Source organism: Eubalaena glacialis, chromosome 1 (assembly GCF_028564815.1).
Source record: "Eubalaena glacialis isolate mEubGla1 chromosome 1, mEubGla1.1.hap2.+ XY, whole genome shotgun sequence".
NCBI lineage: Eukaryota > Metazoa > Chordata > Mammalia > Artiodactyla > Balaenidae > Eubalaena > Eubalaena glacialis.
Genome location: NC_083716.1, coordinates 49,452,540 through 49,468,207, shown reverse-complemented (window position 1 = coordinate 49,468,207; position 15,668 = coordinate 49,452,540). Strand labels below are relative to the sequence as shown.

The window sequence follows — 15,668 nt, the reverse complement described above, 5'->3', positions numbered from 1 at the left end:
TAACAAGTACAACCTTATCCTTTCTCCCGATTTCCTGTGAAACCATTTTTGAAAGTTTTTGCAAGTCTCTTAGGGGTGATATTTATATCTCCAGGATGTTTTTTATTTCAAAAAATGTCAGGGAGACCTGGTTGATGCCAGGGACCCTGGAATTCTAGGGAAAATGGAGATAGGTAAGATCGTAGGTGCCCTTTTTAGCTCAATTCTAGCCATTTTGGAGAACAGTAAAAATCCACCCCCTCTTCCTTCAGAGCAGTGGACGTGAGGAAGGGCAGAGAGGAGGCTTACTGGTGTCCTCCCCGGATACTTAAGTGGAGGTCATCAGTGCCTGCTCTGTCTTCCATGGGGAGCACGGCTTCTCCCATGAAAGCCAAACAGCAACAAGTTTATTTAAAATTTCATATTTTTAAATCATTATGTTTCCCAAGCATTTGGGCCCCATGTTAACATATCAGGTAGGTGGGTCAGGTTAAATCATCTCCTTTTCCAGGTAAGGAAACCATGACCTGGAGAGGCAATCACTTGCACAAGGCATCAGAGTGAGAGTGGGGCAAGGCTTGAAGGCTGCACCCCCCACGCCGGGGCTCATCACACCATAGAACGCAGAGCCCAGAATGACTCCATCCTCACCCTGCAGGATCCGCCCTGCCTTGGCTGCTGGCCCTCCGGGAATGATGGATTTCACGTAGATACCTCCACAGAGCACACTTGTGTTAATGCCACCCTGGAAAACACAATGAAAAACTCACCACCCATCTGTCCCCTCCTGAAGGGGCCTCCCCCACCTCCCTGACTCAGAGAGCCCCCATCTGCCTTCCGGTCTATCCCATCACCTCATCTCCATGTGACACCATCTTATATATTCACTTGTTTGTTTAGGCTTTATTATCCACTGAGCAGAAGTTTAGGTGCTCACAAGAAGTATAAAGATATGAGCCGTGTGAGGGAGCTGTGTCATATCCAGCCCAGCACTGGCCAATGGCAGGTGCTCAGAAATGAGTCACATCAATGTACCACAACGTCTCTCCATAAGCAGTGACCAGCAAAGGTGGATACAGCGATGGGCCCAAAGGCTGGTGCCTGGCATATTCTGTATCCTTGTGTGTTGGTTTGTGGATACAAAAGCAGAATTCAACCACACAGTATTTTGCAACTGTTTTTTTTTAACTTAACAATAGATTATGAACATCCTTACAGGTCACTAAAGATCTAACTTTATCTTTTTCTTCTAACTTTTCCATGTATGTATACACACATATATAAAAATTTTTACATCAGTGGGATTATATAATATCATTCTTGTACAATTTTTATCCTCCCTCCTCCCAGGTCTGCCAGATGGAGCTCAGAAACCAAATGCAAAGTGTCTGTCCTGAATAGAGGTCTTACCAACCTGACGACCAGGGACCACCCCATTCACCTTTGGCTTGTGTCCCTGAAGCTCTACAATGCTACCCTCTCCTTACTGTCCAGCATAACCATAATTCCACCCACACTGCTTGGAGTGTCTGCTCTTCCCAAGTTTGCCATTGGTCTCCCAGTTTCACTTTGAACTCCCATCCCTCACTGAGGCCCCCACTGACTTTCTTGGTTCATCACTTCTGACGTGCTGCTTGTACCCAGCGAGCACTGGGTCATCAGAGGTTGGCATATGAGTGCAATGCCCACCAAGACTCCAGATGAACATCTTTCAACTGTTTACTTTCTAAGCTCTCCTAAGAATTCTTACAGTCACGCTGAATCCAAGTGTCCCATCTTCTTTAACCAGCTCCACAAAGTAGATTTCACTGGCATTGTTTTCTGAAGGTGATAGAGGGCACGAGGAACCAGTACCCTGCCACGAATGAACAAACAAAAAGAAAGAAGAAGTGAAGGCGCTGGCCCTGCCTAAGCAGATGGCACCTCTTAGCTCTCACCTGCTCTCAGGAGCCAGCAGCACTGCACATCAAAAAAAAATCATAAGTTTCAGGGCTGGGCCAACAGGGGATTCACTCTCAGCTTAATCAGTTCCTCCCTGTATGACCTTGCACCTGTCTCTTGGTCTCTCCAGACTTGTTTCCCAATCCACGGAACTGCAATGAGAGATCACCTTCTAACAGTGAGTATGAATGATGCCCAGCACATAACAGGGTCTCAATAGATTCCCTCCTGTTTCTACTCATGATGCAAATATTGTTATGAGAACTGAAGTCATCTAGACACTTCCTGGTAGCTTCACACATGACACCAATCAAGTGAAGGCATGCTGGATACCAGATACACAGCAGCTTCTGGAGCAGAAGAAAACCTCAAGAGGACCTTCAATCATCTCTAGCAAGAGTAGCTGTACTGGGTCTCTACTTTACGGTGGTTGAATGCTTGAGGGAACGACAGACGAGAGTATTTTCTACCTCATGCCAGGCATTTTGCTTGGTGCTGTGACATGCATGTCATGTTGATTCATCCGTCCAGTCATGCTACAAGATTAATTAAGCACCTTCTATGGGTCAGGTACTGCGATAGTTGGGGAGACGACAGTGATAAGACAGACCTGCCCATATTGAACTACTTCTCATGGGGAAGGGTCTTTCGATGAACTGTGCCAAGAAGATGGGGCCACAGATACTCCCAGCTTTTTGTCCTATCTGTCCCCTTGGCTAAGCTGCTTAGCTGCTGCCCGATCCACCACATCAGAAAATACAATTAATATACAGGAAAATAAACAGGCTGAAGTAAGCTAAAAAAAAAAAAAAAAAACGAGTCAACAGAAGAGGTTCCAAAGAGATTTGGTATAGAAACAGATGAAACCCCAGTTGTTTCAGAGACGCTCTATATCCCGTGGTCTGGCAAGGGGTTTTATCTAAATTTTAAAATTCAAAGAGTAAAGCAACCACTGAGGTCGAGGTCCAAAGTGAGAGGGTGTAACTCAACTATGCCACAAAATGTTACCTACCTGCAGAGCTGGCCACGTGACCCAGAGAGCCCAGATGGCACAAGTTCTGCAGTCTGTGCCGTGGTCAGCTGTGGCCTTGGTGCACCATTGCTCCCCTCAACTGCCCCGCACAAACCAGCTCGCAGGTGCAGCCCCAGAGGCCCCAACTGGAAGCCCTCTCGGCCCTGCTTCCTGTGAGAGGGGGCTTTCTGAAGTGCAGCCTGGGGGGAAGTTTTCTGCTCTGGAATCCCACTCCTATGATTCGCATCCCAGCTCTGCCACGTACTCCCTGAGAGACCACGGGCACGTTCCTCTCTCTCTGTGCCTCGGGGACCCCACTGATAAAAAGTGTTGATGACAGTAATTATCTCACAGGCTTGTAATGAAGCTTGCGTGATGTAACACATCCAAGTGCTCAGGACCTTGCCTGACACATGGTTAATCACTCAGTAAGTGTCCACTGTTAGTATTATTCTTCTGCCGACTTCCCGTCCAGCTCCTCATGGGATGCACCATCCGGGTGAGCACCATGGCCAGTGAGGAAGGATCTAGCCTACATGGAGCCCTACTGCCAGCCAGATCCTTGGCACTTTTGTCTCCACAGCTCTGTGCCCAGACATCACTGCTTCTCTCATAAGAGAGAAAAATGAGGTTGAGAGAGGTTGGGTAACTTGCCCCTTTCAACCAGAGTCCCAGCAAGAAAGAGAAGTTGTACATCTCCATCCTGGGTGATGGAGGAGAGCTGACACAAGGCCTGCTTTCAAAGGTGTGGGCAAGCAGTTAAAGAAACCGATTAGGAGCGCTAAGCACCCCGGGGCTAGAAACAGCGGGTGCTCTTACCTTCCCTGAGCCTGAGGAGCGAGAGGAGGGATGGCTGATGGAACTGAGCGGGTGGTAAAGAGCTCTAGGGCAAAGGGCACCTAACAGGAGCTGTGTTCTTCAGCAGAGGGTCCCAGCCGACCTGAGCACAGGCAGAGAGTGACAAGCCAGTACTCACTCATCCCCCAGCTGCAGGCTCCCACTGGACTGTGAAATAAGAGAAAACCTATATAGTGGCCTCTGCCCCCCATTCCTGGCACAGAGCTCCTTCAACCCTTGTAATTTCCTAAGTGATATACGTGGAATCTAAAAAAACAAACTCAGAAGCAGAGTAGTGGATTGGTAGTTGCCAGGGTGAGGGTGAGGGGTGGGCAGTGGGGAGAATGGGTGAAGGTGTCAAAGGGTACAAATTTCCAGTTATAAGGTAAATAATTTCTGGGTATGTAACGTACTGCATGGTTACTACAGTTAGAAATACTGTCTTGTATATTTGCAAGTTGCTAAGAGAGTATATTCAAAACACTCTCGACACACACACACACACACACACACACACACACAATTTTAACTCTGTGAGAGGATGGACCTGCTAACTAACCTTGTTGTGGTAATCATTTTGCTATATATGCGTGTGTGTGTGTATATACATATGTACATATGTATATACACACATATATGTCAATTATATCACAATGAGTGATAAAAAAATAAAATACAGGGATGTCTAAATTCAAAAAAAAGAAAAAATTTCCTAAGTGATAGGAGACTAGGAGCATCTTTTGTTCTAATATTTGGTCTTTGACCTCAGTGCCTGACACAGAGCTGTCAAATCCCTTGAAATTTTCTGGGTTATAAGAATGTCTTTTGTTCTAAAGAGGGAACTCTGGTTCCTGCGTAGCTTCAGGATGGGGGCTGGTCACCAGAAAACCAAGCCATGATTAGAAGCTTGAAACTTTCCACTCCACTCAAACCCCCATCCTCTGGGGAGGCAAGAGGGGCTAGAGATTGAGCTAATGATCCACCATGCCTGCGTGCTGAAGCCTCCATAAAAATTTCAAAAGTATGGGATTCGTAGTTTCCAGGTTCATAAACACATCTATGCAGGAAGTACGGCACACCCTAACTCCACAGGGGCAGATGATCCTGCTCTCAGGACCCTTCTAGACCTCACCCTATGCATCTCTTCATCTGTCTGTTCCCTTGTACCTTTAAAACATCCTTTATAGTAAATCAGCGAAAGCAAGCAAACTGTTTTCCTGAATTCTGTGAGCTGCTCTAGGAAATTAACAAACCCAAGGAAGGGGTCATGGGGACCTCCAATTTGCAGCCAAGTCAGACAGAAGTGTGGGTAACCTGGGGACCGACAACTTCATTGTCATCTGGAGTGGAGGCTGTCTTGAGGGGTGGGTCCTTCATCTGTGGGATCTGGTGCTAATTCCAGTATGTTAGTGTTGGAATTGCTTGATGTGGAAAACCCACCCAACTGGTGTCAGAGTGTTGTGAGTGGGGTAGTAGTGTGAGATAAAGGAAAACAACTCTCTTTTCCTAGACACAGGGTTTCTGGGCAGAGCCAACCAGAAGGCAGAGGGCTGACACCGTCTGTGAATGTCAGCTCCGTGGGGCCCAGAGAAAAATGGAGAGAGGTCTGGAGGGGCAAAAGGAGACCTTTCCATCCAGTGTCTAAGGAAACACAGCTGGAGTCTGGCGGCCCTGGGACTAAAGCAGACAGTTCTCTGCATGGCAAAGTTGGTCTTTGTCTTCTTCCTCCTTGGTGTGTTGTCAAGAGCAAAGGCAATGAGTTGCAGCTTGAGGACTAACTAGAGACCAAGAATACAAGATGTCTGATTGTCCACGCATTGCCCTTGGCGGAAGCCAGTTATTACCAGTCACAGTTAAAATTAGTGACCGAGGACACTGAAACCTCAAACACTGAGCCCTGGCACTGCACTAGAAACTTTGCCTTTTCCCCTTTATATTCTTCTCAACAACCATGCACTGTAAGTATTTATTTCCTGACGTGGCAAATAGAGAACAAAGAGGGACTTTGGAGCCAAGGCTGTTGGGCTCCACAGCCTGTTCTCTTTCCTCCGGATTCTAGAGAGTGAAGCAAGGGAATGATTACCTTAAATGGCAGAGCAGACATCTGAGGCCTCAGCCTGGGCATTAAGCTCTGAGTCCGAGCCATTTCCAGTTCTTCAATATTTCTTTCCTGGTCTTGTGTGTGTGATGAAAAACTTCCCAGGTGCCCGTTGCTCAGGCTGTCTGTAGAGAAGACCCCAGAGTTGGCCGTGCTATTCTTCTCCTCGCTTGAGGTATTTCCGCAAACACCTATAAAAACAAGCCAAGAAGAAATCAACAGCTTGGAAAGGCTGGCGTCTCAGTGGCATTTCTATGTGGGGCGTAGCATTTTCCTCCAATGACAGAAAGACCTTTTATAGCTGCTGGGAGCCATGTGAGTTTAGCACCTCATGAGAGATGATGCATTTAGAATAGAGGAAGGGAAGATTCTGGATGTGTTCTTGAAACTTAAATAGAGCTTGTGTGACCCAATTATGAAAACACAGGAGCAACGGACGGTTATAATGGCAGTTCCCCCTTTTTAAGCTCTTGCCACATTATGGGCACCACACACACACACACACACACACACACTCACACACACATATACACATATATATGTGTGTATATATATATATATACACATATACATATACGTATCTTTCCATGTTTTCAACATACCCACCAGGAAGGTGTGATCCCAGTTCAAACATAAGAAAGCAGAGTCAAAAGGATTAAATCTTGGCCAAAACCCCACAACCAGCATGTTGCTCTTAAAGCCAGCCTCTTCCAGAGTCCCTGCTGAGCACACCTGTAATCACCCTGTGATCCAAAGTTCACCGTGTCTGGTTCTTTGGGGGGAACTTGGTACGAACCAGATGGTGGACTCCCTTTGGGTGAAGACTGGGCCACTGATTCCCATTTACCCCATGTCTGACCCTTGAGCTGGCACAGAGCAGAGGAAAGAACATGAGGTCAGGAATCACTAGGTAAAACCTTGGGCAAGGTAATTCACATTTTTAGACCTCAATTTCCTCATATCTAAAATAGAGATAATCTCAACTACCTCGTAGGGTTGGTGAGGCTTAGAAATTAAATATAGAGAGATGTTTATACATGTAGAGAGAGAGAGAAAGAGATTACAGCTTAGTACATAGTACTAAGAGCCTCAATACATGTATTTACCATGCATATGTTAATGTCAGCTATTTACCATGCATATGTTAATATCAGCTATTTAATAAACCTATATGGGAGGAAGGAACACAGTTAGATATTCTTTACATCTGGATATATAGACACACAAGTAAGTTTACAACTTTTGATACAGACTCATTAGTACTCAGGAAAATGCTCAACTCACACAGTGGATAAACTTAATTTAATGAATCAGATTAGAAGTTGTTCAAGCCTAAAGGTGTTCAGTAGAGGGTGGTGGGCCACCTTTCAGTAATGCCTTATTCCTGGCAATTTTTTTTTTTAACATCTTTATTGGAGTATAATTGCTTTACAATGGTGTGTTAGTTTCTGCTGTATAACAAAGTGAATCAGCTATACGTATACATATATCCCCATATCCCCTCCCTCTTGCGCCTCCCTCCTGCCCTCCCTATCCCACCCTTCTAGGTGGTCACAAAGCACCGAGCTGATTTCCCTGTGCTATGCAGCTGCTTCCCACTAGCTATTCTACTGTCATTGTCCTTCTAGCAATGTTGTAAGCATCTGTTTATTTTCTTCCACACCCTCCACAAGAGACAAGGACAAGACTTATGACTGGATTAAAACGTCAGGCTGTGCAACGTATGTCTTGCCTAACGGAAATACAAGCTAGAACTTCTGCGGGTAATTAAAACTCAATCTGTAGTGGAGGGTGATGTCTGCTCCTGATGGGAAGGCTCTCTGTCTTGTCTTTGATCTCCAGTCTAGAGCACATGCCCCAACAGCAGCCCAACCAGATAGAAACTCATGGCGGTCAAGCCTCTGCCCACAGTGACCAGCCAGAGTCACTGTGGAAGCATCTTCCTCCAACAAAGGTGGCAGCTGTTTCGAGGAACCCCAACTGTGACCAGGCAGAGTTACCAACAGGTGACAGGGACTCCAGGGTGAGAGGACACGCAATTCACAGGCACTGTGGGTACTCCATCATCAGAAACTCTAAAGTGAGGTTGGAGCCTCACAGACTTTGGGTGCGAGTTTTGGACATCCCCACCCCAGCAGGCCATCCTTGACACTGAATTGATCCCAGCTCAGCTGCATTATGTTTCCTGATTTTTAAAATAGGATGGTTTGATCGCTCCCCTCTGTCCTTTCCTGTGCAAAGTATGGAGGGAAATGCAAGGACAGCTAAAACACTGTGGGAATAACAGTGACAGTGTAGGAAATCCAACAGAGCAGTGAGCTGGGGCGGGTGCTGTGGAAGGGCCGGGCTGGTCCCTGGGTCAGGTCCAAGCACAGGATGAAAGGCACATGGCTAAGGCCCCAGCTTTGCCACCCCCCATCCCCCAACAGCTTCTGGACGAAGGGCAGATGCAGCACCTGGAAAGCCATCTGGTGATGGTGTGTACATGTGCAAGAGTGAGAGAGGGCATGTGGTTTTCAGAGGGCAAGGCCAAGGGGGTGACTACATTTAGGACCCAGAAAATGCTGGCTGGTGTGACATGAAGCATTTCTGTACATGAGAGGAAATTGTACAAAGCTCCTAGAGTGTGGGCCTGGCTTTGTAGGCAGTCTGCTGGAAAATGGCAGGATCATCCAACCAAAAAGCTGTGGTGAGCCCAGGTAACTGGGAGGGAAAGGGATGTTAACATCCCCCCATTACCACCCCAAACCTGACCCAAATAAACATAGTCATATTATTCTTCAGTATAGGCAATTGTTGGGTAGTTATCTAAAGGATGAATAAAATCATCTTCAAAAAAAAAAAAAAACCTTTACTCTTTTGGTTGATCTCTAACATGCCGAGTCTTAACCAAATTAGAACAGAATGCTTGTTATGTTCTTCAGCTTCAAGAACAGCCCCCTGTCTCCTTCCCACCGGATTCTATGACTAAGCCCCAAATATGTAGAATTACGGCAGTAGCCACTTTCAATAAGGACTTGGGTGATAGAAAGAATATCCTCCCTGTCATGCGAGAAGAGTGGCAGAAAAACACACAATAGCTCCATCTAATAAAGAACTAGAGTAGGCTTCTCCCATTCAGCAGGACAAGCAATGGTAGAGCCTATTCTGCCCCCGAAATTGCAGAGTTTATTGATTTGTGCCAAAGCCACTACCACGAGAGAGGTAATACAAAAGACCTACACGGACTTAAAGCCCCGGTACTCTGTGGTAAAAATGTACTCCTGAAAATAAAGGAGGCTCTCCAGCTTCTGAAAGCGGGTTAAGACATACCTTTTGACTGAGAAATGATTAATTCTATGTTGTCAGGAGAATTCTGAATCATTCTAACAGCCATGTCGAATGTGAAGCCCTCCAGACTGATGTGATTCAAGGCTAGTATCTGCCCTCCTGGAAAAATAAGACATCTCAATAATCCCATCAAGGAAATGAGAAAGAGCAGTTCCTTAAAGCAGCATCTCTGGCAATCAAAAAAGACATACCTGGTTTGATCTTTTTAGCTTTTTCAGCTGGTCCCCCAGGTATAATAGAAGATATAAAGATGCCAGGATCAACTTTGCCTACATCTTCTCCCTCATTAATGACAAAACCTATAATCCAATTATATGAAAGAAGATGATACTTAATGATTTTGCAGCTCAGAGAGGTTAGGTTATTTGCTTGAGATCACACAGCTACTAAGTAGCAATGCTGATATTTGCACCTAGGTCCTCTGATCCTCCAACAGCTCTTTCTACTCTGCCATGACGCATGGAGAAAAGTGGATTGTCCCGCATCCATAAGCACAACTACAGCTAGGAACACAGCCCACCAAAGTGCATGGATTTTGTTCCAATACATAATCAGATCGGAAAAAAAAGATGATTTTTAATCAAGTAACTTCTCTCAGTGCCTTGTTTCTTATGTGTTCTTAAGGGTCTTCGAATGTGGTAAATAGTAGGAGGTGAAAAAGATTGACTACTCTTCCCCATCCCTAAGAATCTAAATATAATAGAGAAAGGTTATTACGTGGTATTAGACGGAAAAGTCTTTTTCTATCTTGTACTTAGATTTTCAAGATCTGCACCCCAAAACCTGATCAGGCCTAAAAGGAAACTTTGACCCCAACATCCCATTGCTGGTTAGGGACATTTAAAGGGAAGAAAAAGAAGTGATCACTGAAAAAGGCAAATTGGGAGAGGACAGGCAGGAAAAGGGAGTAGAAAAGTCTAAAGGGAAGATGGCACACACCTCCCCTCTGCCCAGAGGGAAAGACTAGGTCCCCCCTGCCAGGAACCCTCTTACCAAAACCACGGCGTGGATCCCGGCTCAGTGTCACACGCACAATTTCTCGGTCTAGTTCAGCTGTAAAGTTCCTTCTCTTATTTTGTGGCCCTGGAAGTGGAAACAAAGCCTCACATTGCGCTTTTCCCCCAAATTATCAGAGACCTAATACAAAAGGTGTGAACACTATTTCACATACACGCACAATGCTGGGCATGGATGGCTGAACACGTACTTTTTTTTAAATAAGTTTTTAAAATTTATTTTACTGAAGTATAGTTGATCTACAATGTTGTGTTAATTTCTGCTATACAGCAAAGTGGTTCAGTTATACATATATATACATTTTTTTCATATTCTTTTCCATTATGGTTTATCACAGGATATTGAATATAGTTCCCTGTGCTATACAATAGGACCTTGCTGTTTATCCATCCTATATATAATAGTTTGCATCTGCTAATCCCAAACTCCCAATCCATCCTTCCCCCAACCCCCTCCCCCTTGGCAACCACAAGTCTGTTCTCTACGTCTGTGAGTCTGTTTCTATTTTGTAGATAGGTTCATTTGTGAACACATACTTCTGATTAGCCTCACCGGGTCAGTGTTGGCTCATCAAGAGCAGAGGCAAAGGTAGGGTGGGCCATGGTGCTTGCTCTGCATGACTTACTACAGCTATTTTTTTTTCTGCATTGGTCTTGGGACAAGACAGAATCCAAGCAGAGATGACCTTGTTGGCAGTGAAAACTGAAACTAAAGTTGGAGCACAGAGATGAGACAGCAAAGCCTTCCCCTCTTGGGCCCCTAACAGTAGGGGGTGATACGGCCCTGCAGCCCAGCGCAGGTTTCCCCCAGCTTGGGTCTTGGAGGGGACCCAAGGCAGAGCCCTGACGGGCAATCCAATGCCGACCACAGAGCACGTGGAAAAATCCCCAAAGAGTGACCCGCCACCCAGCGTTTTCCACATTGCTCCCTCCCCCAAGGGACCATGGTGGGACCTGCACACAGTTCATGGTGAAGAGCCACCTGGTGGTATTCCAGATCCAATCCCAGGCTTAATGCTCATCAAATATAAATATCTTCTCTAGCTCAGGAATCTCTTTGTCTTTATGTCCCACTGGGGACCTGCCTGGAGGATATATGACAGAGGGGAATGCCGCCTGCCCTGTATACGTTTTCTGGTGAGTAGTGGGAGATGATATTCTGGGCCCATATGAAGAGTTGTAAAGAAAATGAACGATACATTTTTCCAGCCACGCCCCTCCACAGCAGGTATTCCTCACGCTGGACTAGAGCGCTGGGAATCTTCACCAGTGCTAACACATTTAGGACCTATGTGCTCAGCCCAAGCCAAAGGTGGACAGCATGGGCTTTTCCCAACCATAAGTAGTTTTTTTTTTTTTAACATCTTTATTGGAGTATAATTGCTTTACAATGGTGTGTTAGTTTCTGCTGTATAACAAAGTGAATCAGCTATACATACACATATATCCCCATATGTCCTCCCTCTTGCATCTCCCTCCTACCCTCCCTATCCCACCCTTCTAGGTGGTCACAAAGCACTGAGCTGATCTCCCTGTGCAATGCTGCTGCTGCCCACTAGCTATCTATTTTACATTTGGTAGTGTATATATGTCCATGCCACTCTCTCACTTCGTCCCAGCTTACCCTTCCCCCCTCCCCGTGTCCTCAAGTCCATTCTCTACGTCTGCGTCTTTATTCCTGTCCTGCCCCTAGGTTCTTCAGAGCCTTTTTTTTTTTTTTTAGATTCCATATATATGTGTTAGCATACGGTATTTGTTTTTCTCTTTCTGGCTTACTTCACTCTGTATGACAGAATACTCAGGTTTCTCTTCAGGTCGAATAAATCTTTCACCTTCTACATAAGTAGTTTTGAGATTAATGGAAAAGCAAAAAGATTGTGAACATTATTGGGGAAGCAAAATGAAGTAGTGGCAAAAGATTGAAAGCAAGAGTCACGTGTAAGGTTTCCTCTACCCCAAGCCCATGGTTTGGCCCATACCCGTGCGCATGCTCTGAGCAGGCAGTCCAGAGAGAGGGTCACAAGTCGTTGGCTTCTGGGTCAAACAGATGTGCTCCAGCTGCTCGTGGCCTGGGCAGGGCCTGCAGGGAAAGTCAACAAGATGAGGTAAGATGCCCCTAGAAGGCAACTTTCTGCCATTCTGAGTATGGGTCGTGGCCCCATGCTCATCAATCAACAGATCCATAGACAGACCCCATCAAGGGCTGATCTGGTTATCAGAAGTACACTGGAAAGAATGGCTTTGGGGGCTTTCTATCTTAGAGGGGACCCTAGAGTCACCCAGGCCCCCTATGAACCTCCCACTATCTCTCCTTTGAGTTGAATAAGCAGCCCTTCAAAACCTCCATTTCCTTAACCAGAAAATAAGAATATTCCTATTTCCTAGACTTGTGATGGTCCCAAAATGAGGTAGTAAGTATAAAGCACTGATGTTTTCAGTGGGTCCTGATTTTTCTGTTGTTTGCTTTTTTAGCTGGGCCAGCCATGTTCCATCACTGCCACTGTGATGGCCCCTGAGGGCTTCAAACAGTAACTTACCTGCTTGATCCTTGCAGGTACTGGAGTTGGCTTCCCCCTAGTAATACTGAGCTGAAAACAAGAATCTTTCATGCCGGCATTCAGTTGGCTTTGCCGAGCCAGCATTCTAGCAAACAAAGGATGTTCTAGGCCCTAGAAGAATAATGAATTAAGTGGGGACCCTGCCCTACCCACAGGGTCAGCTTTGCTCAAGATAAGCTACATTCAGGGATGAACAAAGTACAGAGTGGGCAGAAAGAATAGAGGCAAAGCCACAGGACTTAGAGCCCTGGAAAAAGCCAGCACTGGGCCTCATCTGAAGAAGGAAGGCCAGGAGGTCGACCATCTGAACAGATCCATCAGCCTTTCATCACCCAGGTTGGCCCCAACCTCAGGGAGCCCACACCTGCCCCACTGCTTTAGGCAGCCGGCCCAAGGCAGGGATGGGTGCTGCCACCACACCTCTCACTGCAACCTGGGATCAGTGATGCCAGGTGCTCCGGGCACAGAGCCTGGCGCTGTTCAAGGGGCCAGGGCTAGAAAGGGAAGAAGAGGAGCAAAGGGGGAGAGAAGGCAGGTGTAGGGCGAGGGACAAGCACAAGGCCATTCTTCAGAGATTAGGGAGGAGGCCTCACTCTGACTCGGCTCCTGTTTATACTGTGCATTTCAGCAAGTTCAACCCAAGTTGACTGAGACCCTACTAGATGTCAAGCCCTGGGCTGGCAAGGGACTGAGGGTAAAGGTGAATCAGACATGGGCTCTGCCTATGTCTCAGCCCGCTGCAAGTTGCGGGATGGGTGCCTTTGATGCCATCTAGAGCTGACCTAAGTGCCCAGGGAGAGGCTTTGGCAGAGCACTCCTGGGTTTCAAAGAAGGAGATACTCCAGCAGTCCTAGAGGGGCCAAGAAAGGCCACAAGGGAGGGCCTTTGGAGAAAGGAAGGGATTTTCTGCCTCAGGCTGCCACGGCCCATGTGATCCAAGTCACACGTGCAAGTCTATTGTTTAAAAAGGATAAAAAGCAACATCTACTGCAAATCACAAAAAGACTAACACTGTGTGATTCCACTTCTACAGTAGAGTGAGGTCCTTAAAATAGTCAAATTCATAGAAACAGAAAGTAGAATGATGGTTACCAGGGTCTCAGGGAGGGAGGGATGGGGACTTGTCTTTTAATGGTCATAGGTTCAGTTTGGCAAGATGAGAAGAATTCTGGCTGCACAACAATGTGAATATACTTAACAGTACTGCACTGTCCACTTAAAAATGGTTAAAATGGTGACTTTTATGTTATGTATATTTTACCACAATTAAAATAAGCTTTTAAAAATGCAAACCTAAAGAAAATAATGCCATTTACCGAAAGTCTCCGCATGCTGGCCTCAGAGCTGAGGAGGAGACAGGCGCGTTACTCTCCTCTGGAAGTTCCCCGTTTACAGGACAGATAGATGCATGTGGATGTCGGGGTGGAGGGGCCCCGGGGGCGGCTGCTTGAAGGCGAGCCAGTGGTGCTGGCCAGGGCAGTCAGGAAAGGCTCACAGAAAAGGCGCCGTGAAGTAGGTGGGGCAGGGATCATATGTCAGAGTTGGCACCCTGATGGCATCCCCGTTCTAAGCAGTGCTGAGCACACAGCTCCTCAGGCTTGATGCTGGGAACGGGGTCCCACCTCTTCAGTGTCAGTGTCTGCATGCCATCCCATCCCTCCTGTCCTGGCTCTGGCCCGCTGGTCAACAGCACCACCTGCTCCTGCCACACGGGCCCTCTGCTCGTCACCTCTGTGAGCGCCATGAGGCAGGGGCTGGGTCCGTCCTGCTCACTGCTGAGCCCTCAGTGCATAGCTCGGGGCTGGCACACAGCAGGCACTCAACCAATTTTTGTAGCAAGAGGAACTGGGCCTTCGCTCATGGCATTCCTGCCTATCTCCCCTCCTTCTCACTGTGCCCAAACCCACTGTTGGTCAAGACCTGCTGTCACTTCCCCCATGCAGCCCTCCTCTGTCCCCTTACTTGGAAATCACCTCATCTCTCGAGGGAGCGATAAAGCTGTATCTGTGTCTGCCTTAAACATTTAACCATTCTATCCCCTTTAAGAGGGTTTGTGTTCCTACCTTCTCCCCTAGAGTCTAGGGGAAGGGCACCAACATTAGGACACTCATCACAGACTCACCCCATCTTCAGGGTTCTATAACACCATTTAATTCCCACAGCCATCCAGTGGGGTGGGCATCACTGCTCCCACCACTAGACAAATGAGGGAAGAGAGGCACGGGTGTTATAAACAACTAGCGCAACATCACACGCAGCAGACAGCTGAGTAGGTGTAGGTGGATTTCCATGGCATTGGGCTCGTTCCAGCACTCTGCCTGAAGGGGACCCTGGGCTGGGTGATCTTTGCACCAGCCACAGCAAGGATGATGCACTTCTCATCCGTGCACAGGGATGACAGAGCCGGATGGATGCAGCCCTTGTCCTACCTCAGACCGGCCAGAGCAGTGGTGGGCAGTTCCACATGAGCTCAGGCTCAGCTCGCGCTGATCCTGCCTCAGATGCAGTCCTCTTTCTGCCCTAGAGCTTCTTGAACGTCTTGGGCATCTCACCCACCCCGTCTATCCCCCCACCTTACCCAACAGTATAGGAGAGTTCATACCGCCCACAGACAAGCTTGCACCAGAGTGGGATGGGAGCCGGTGCACAAGTGTCCACTCCCTGGTCCTTTAGACAGACAATTCTGGGAGGACTTCTGTGCACTTCTCATGGAATTAAGCCCTGGCTGCCCACAGCAGCTATCTTGATGACACTGCCCCCTTTCTTTTCACTTTCTCTCCTTCCCTGTCTCACTTACCCTGCTCACTCCTGCTTCTCGGCATCACCTCCACAAAAACCACCTGCACCCAAGTCATTGTCTTGGGCTGTGCTTCTGGGGATCTTCCAGATGGCCAGAG

The 15,668-nt window shown here is 47.1% G+C and overlaps 1 protein-coding gene across 1 annotated transcript in view; it reads right to left on the bottom strand.

Annotated features, from left to right (window-relative positions):
* Positions 1 to 469: 469 nt before the first annotated feature.
* Positions 470 to 15,668, bottom strand: part of LOC133091165 (FERM and PDZ domain-containing protein 2-like) — a 61,536-nt gene continuing 46,337 nt past the window's right edge. Inside the window, exons 17-23 of the mRNA XM_061190143.1 lie at positions 12,193 to 12,293; positions 10,191 to 10,280; positions 9,389 to 9,496; positions 9,180 to 9,296; positions 5,853 to 6,058; positions 1,730 to 1,834; positions 470 to 724 (exon numbers count right to left, since the gene is read on the bottom strand). Coding sequence (XP_061046126.1) covers positions 470 to 724; positions 1,730 to 1,834; positions 5,853 to 6,058; positions 9,180 to 9,296; positions 9,389 to 9,496; positions 10,191 to 10,280; positions 12,193 to 12,293 — 982 coding nt within the window. The remainder of the gene's footprint in view (positions 725 to 1,729; positions 1,835 to 5,852; positions 6,059 to 9,179; positions 9,297 to 9,388; positions 9,497 to 10,190; positions 10,281 to 12,192; positions 12,294 to 15,668) is intronic.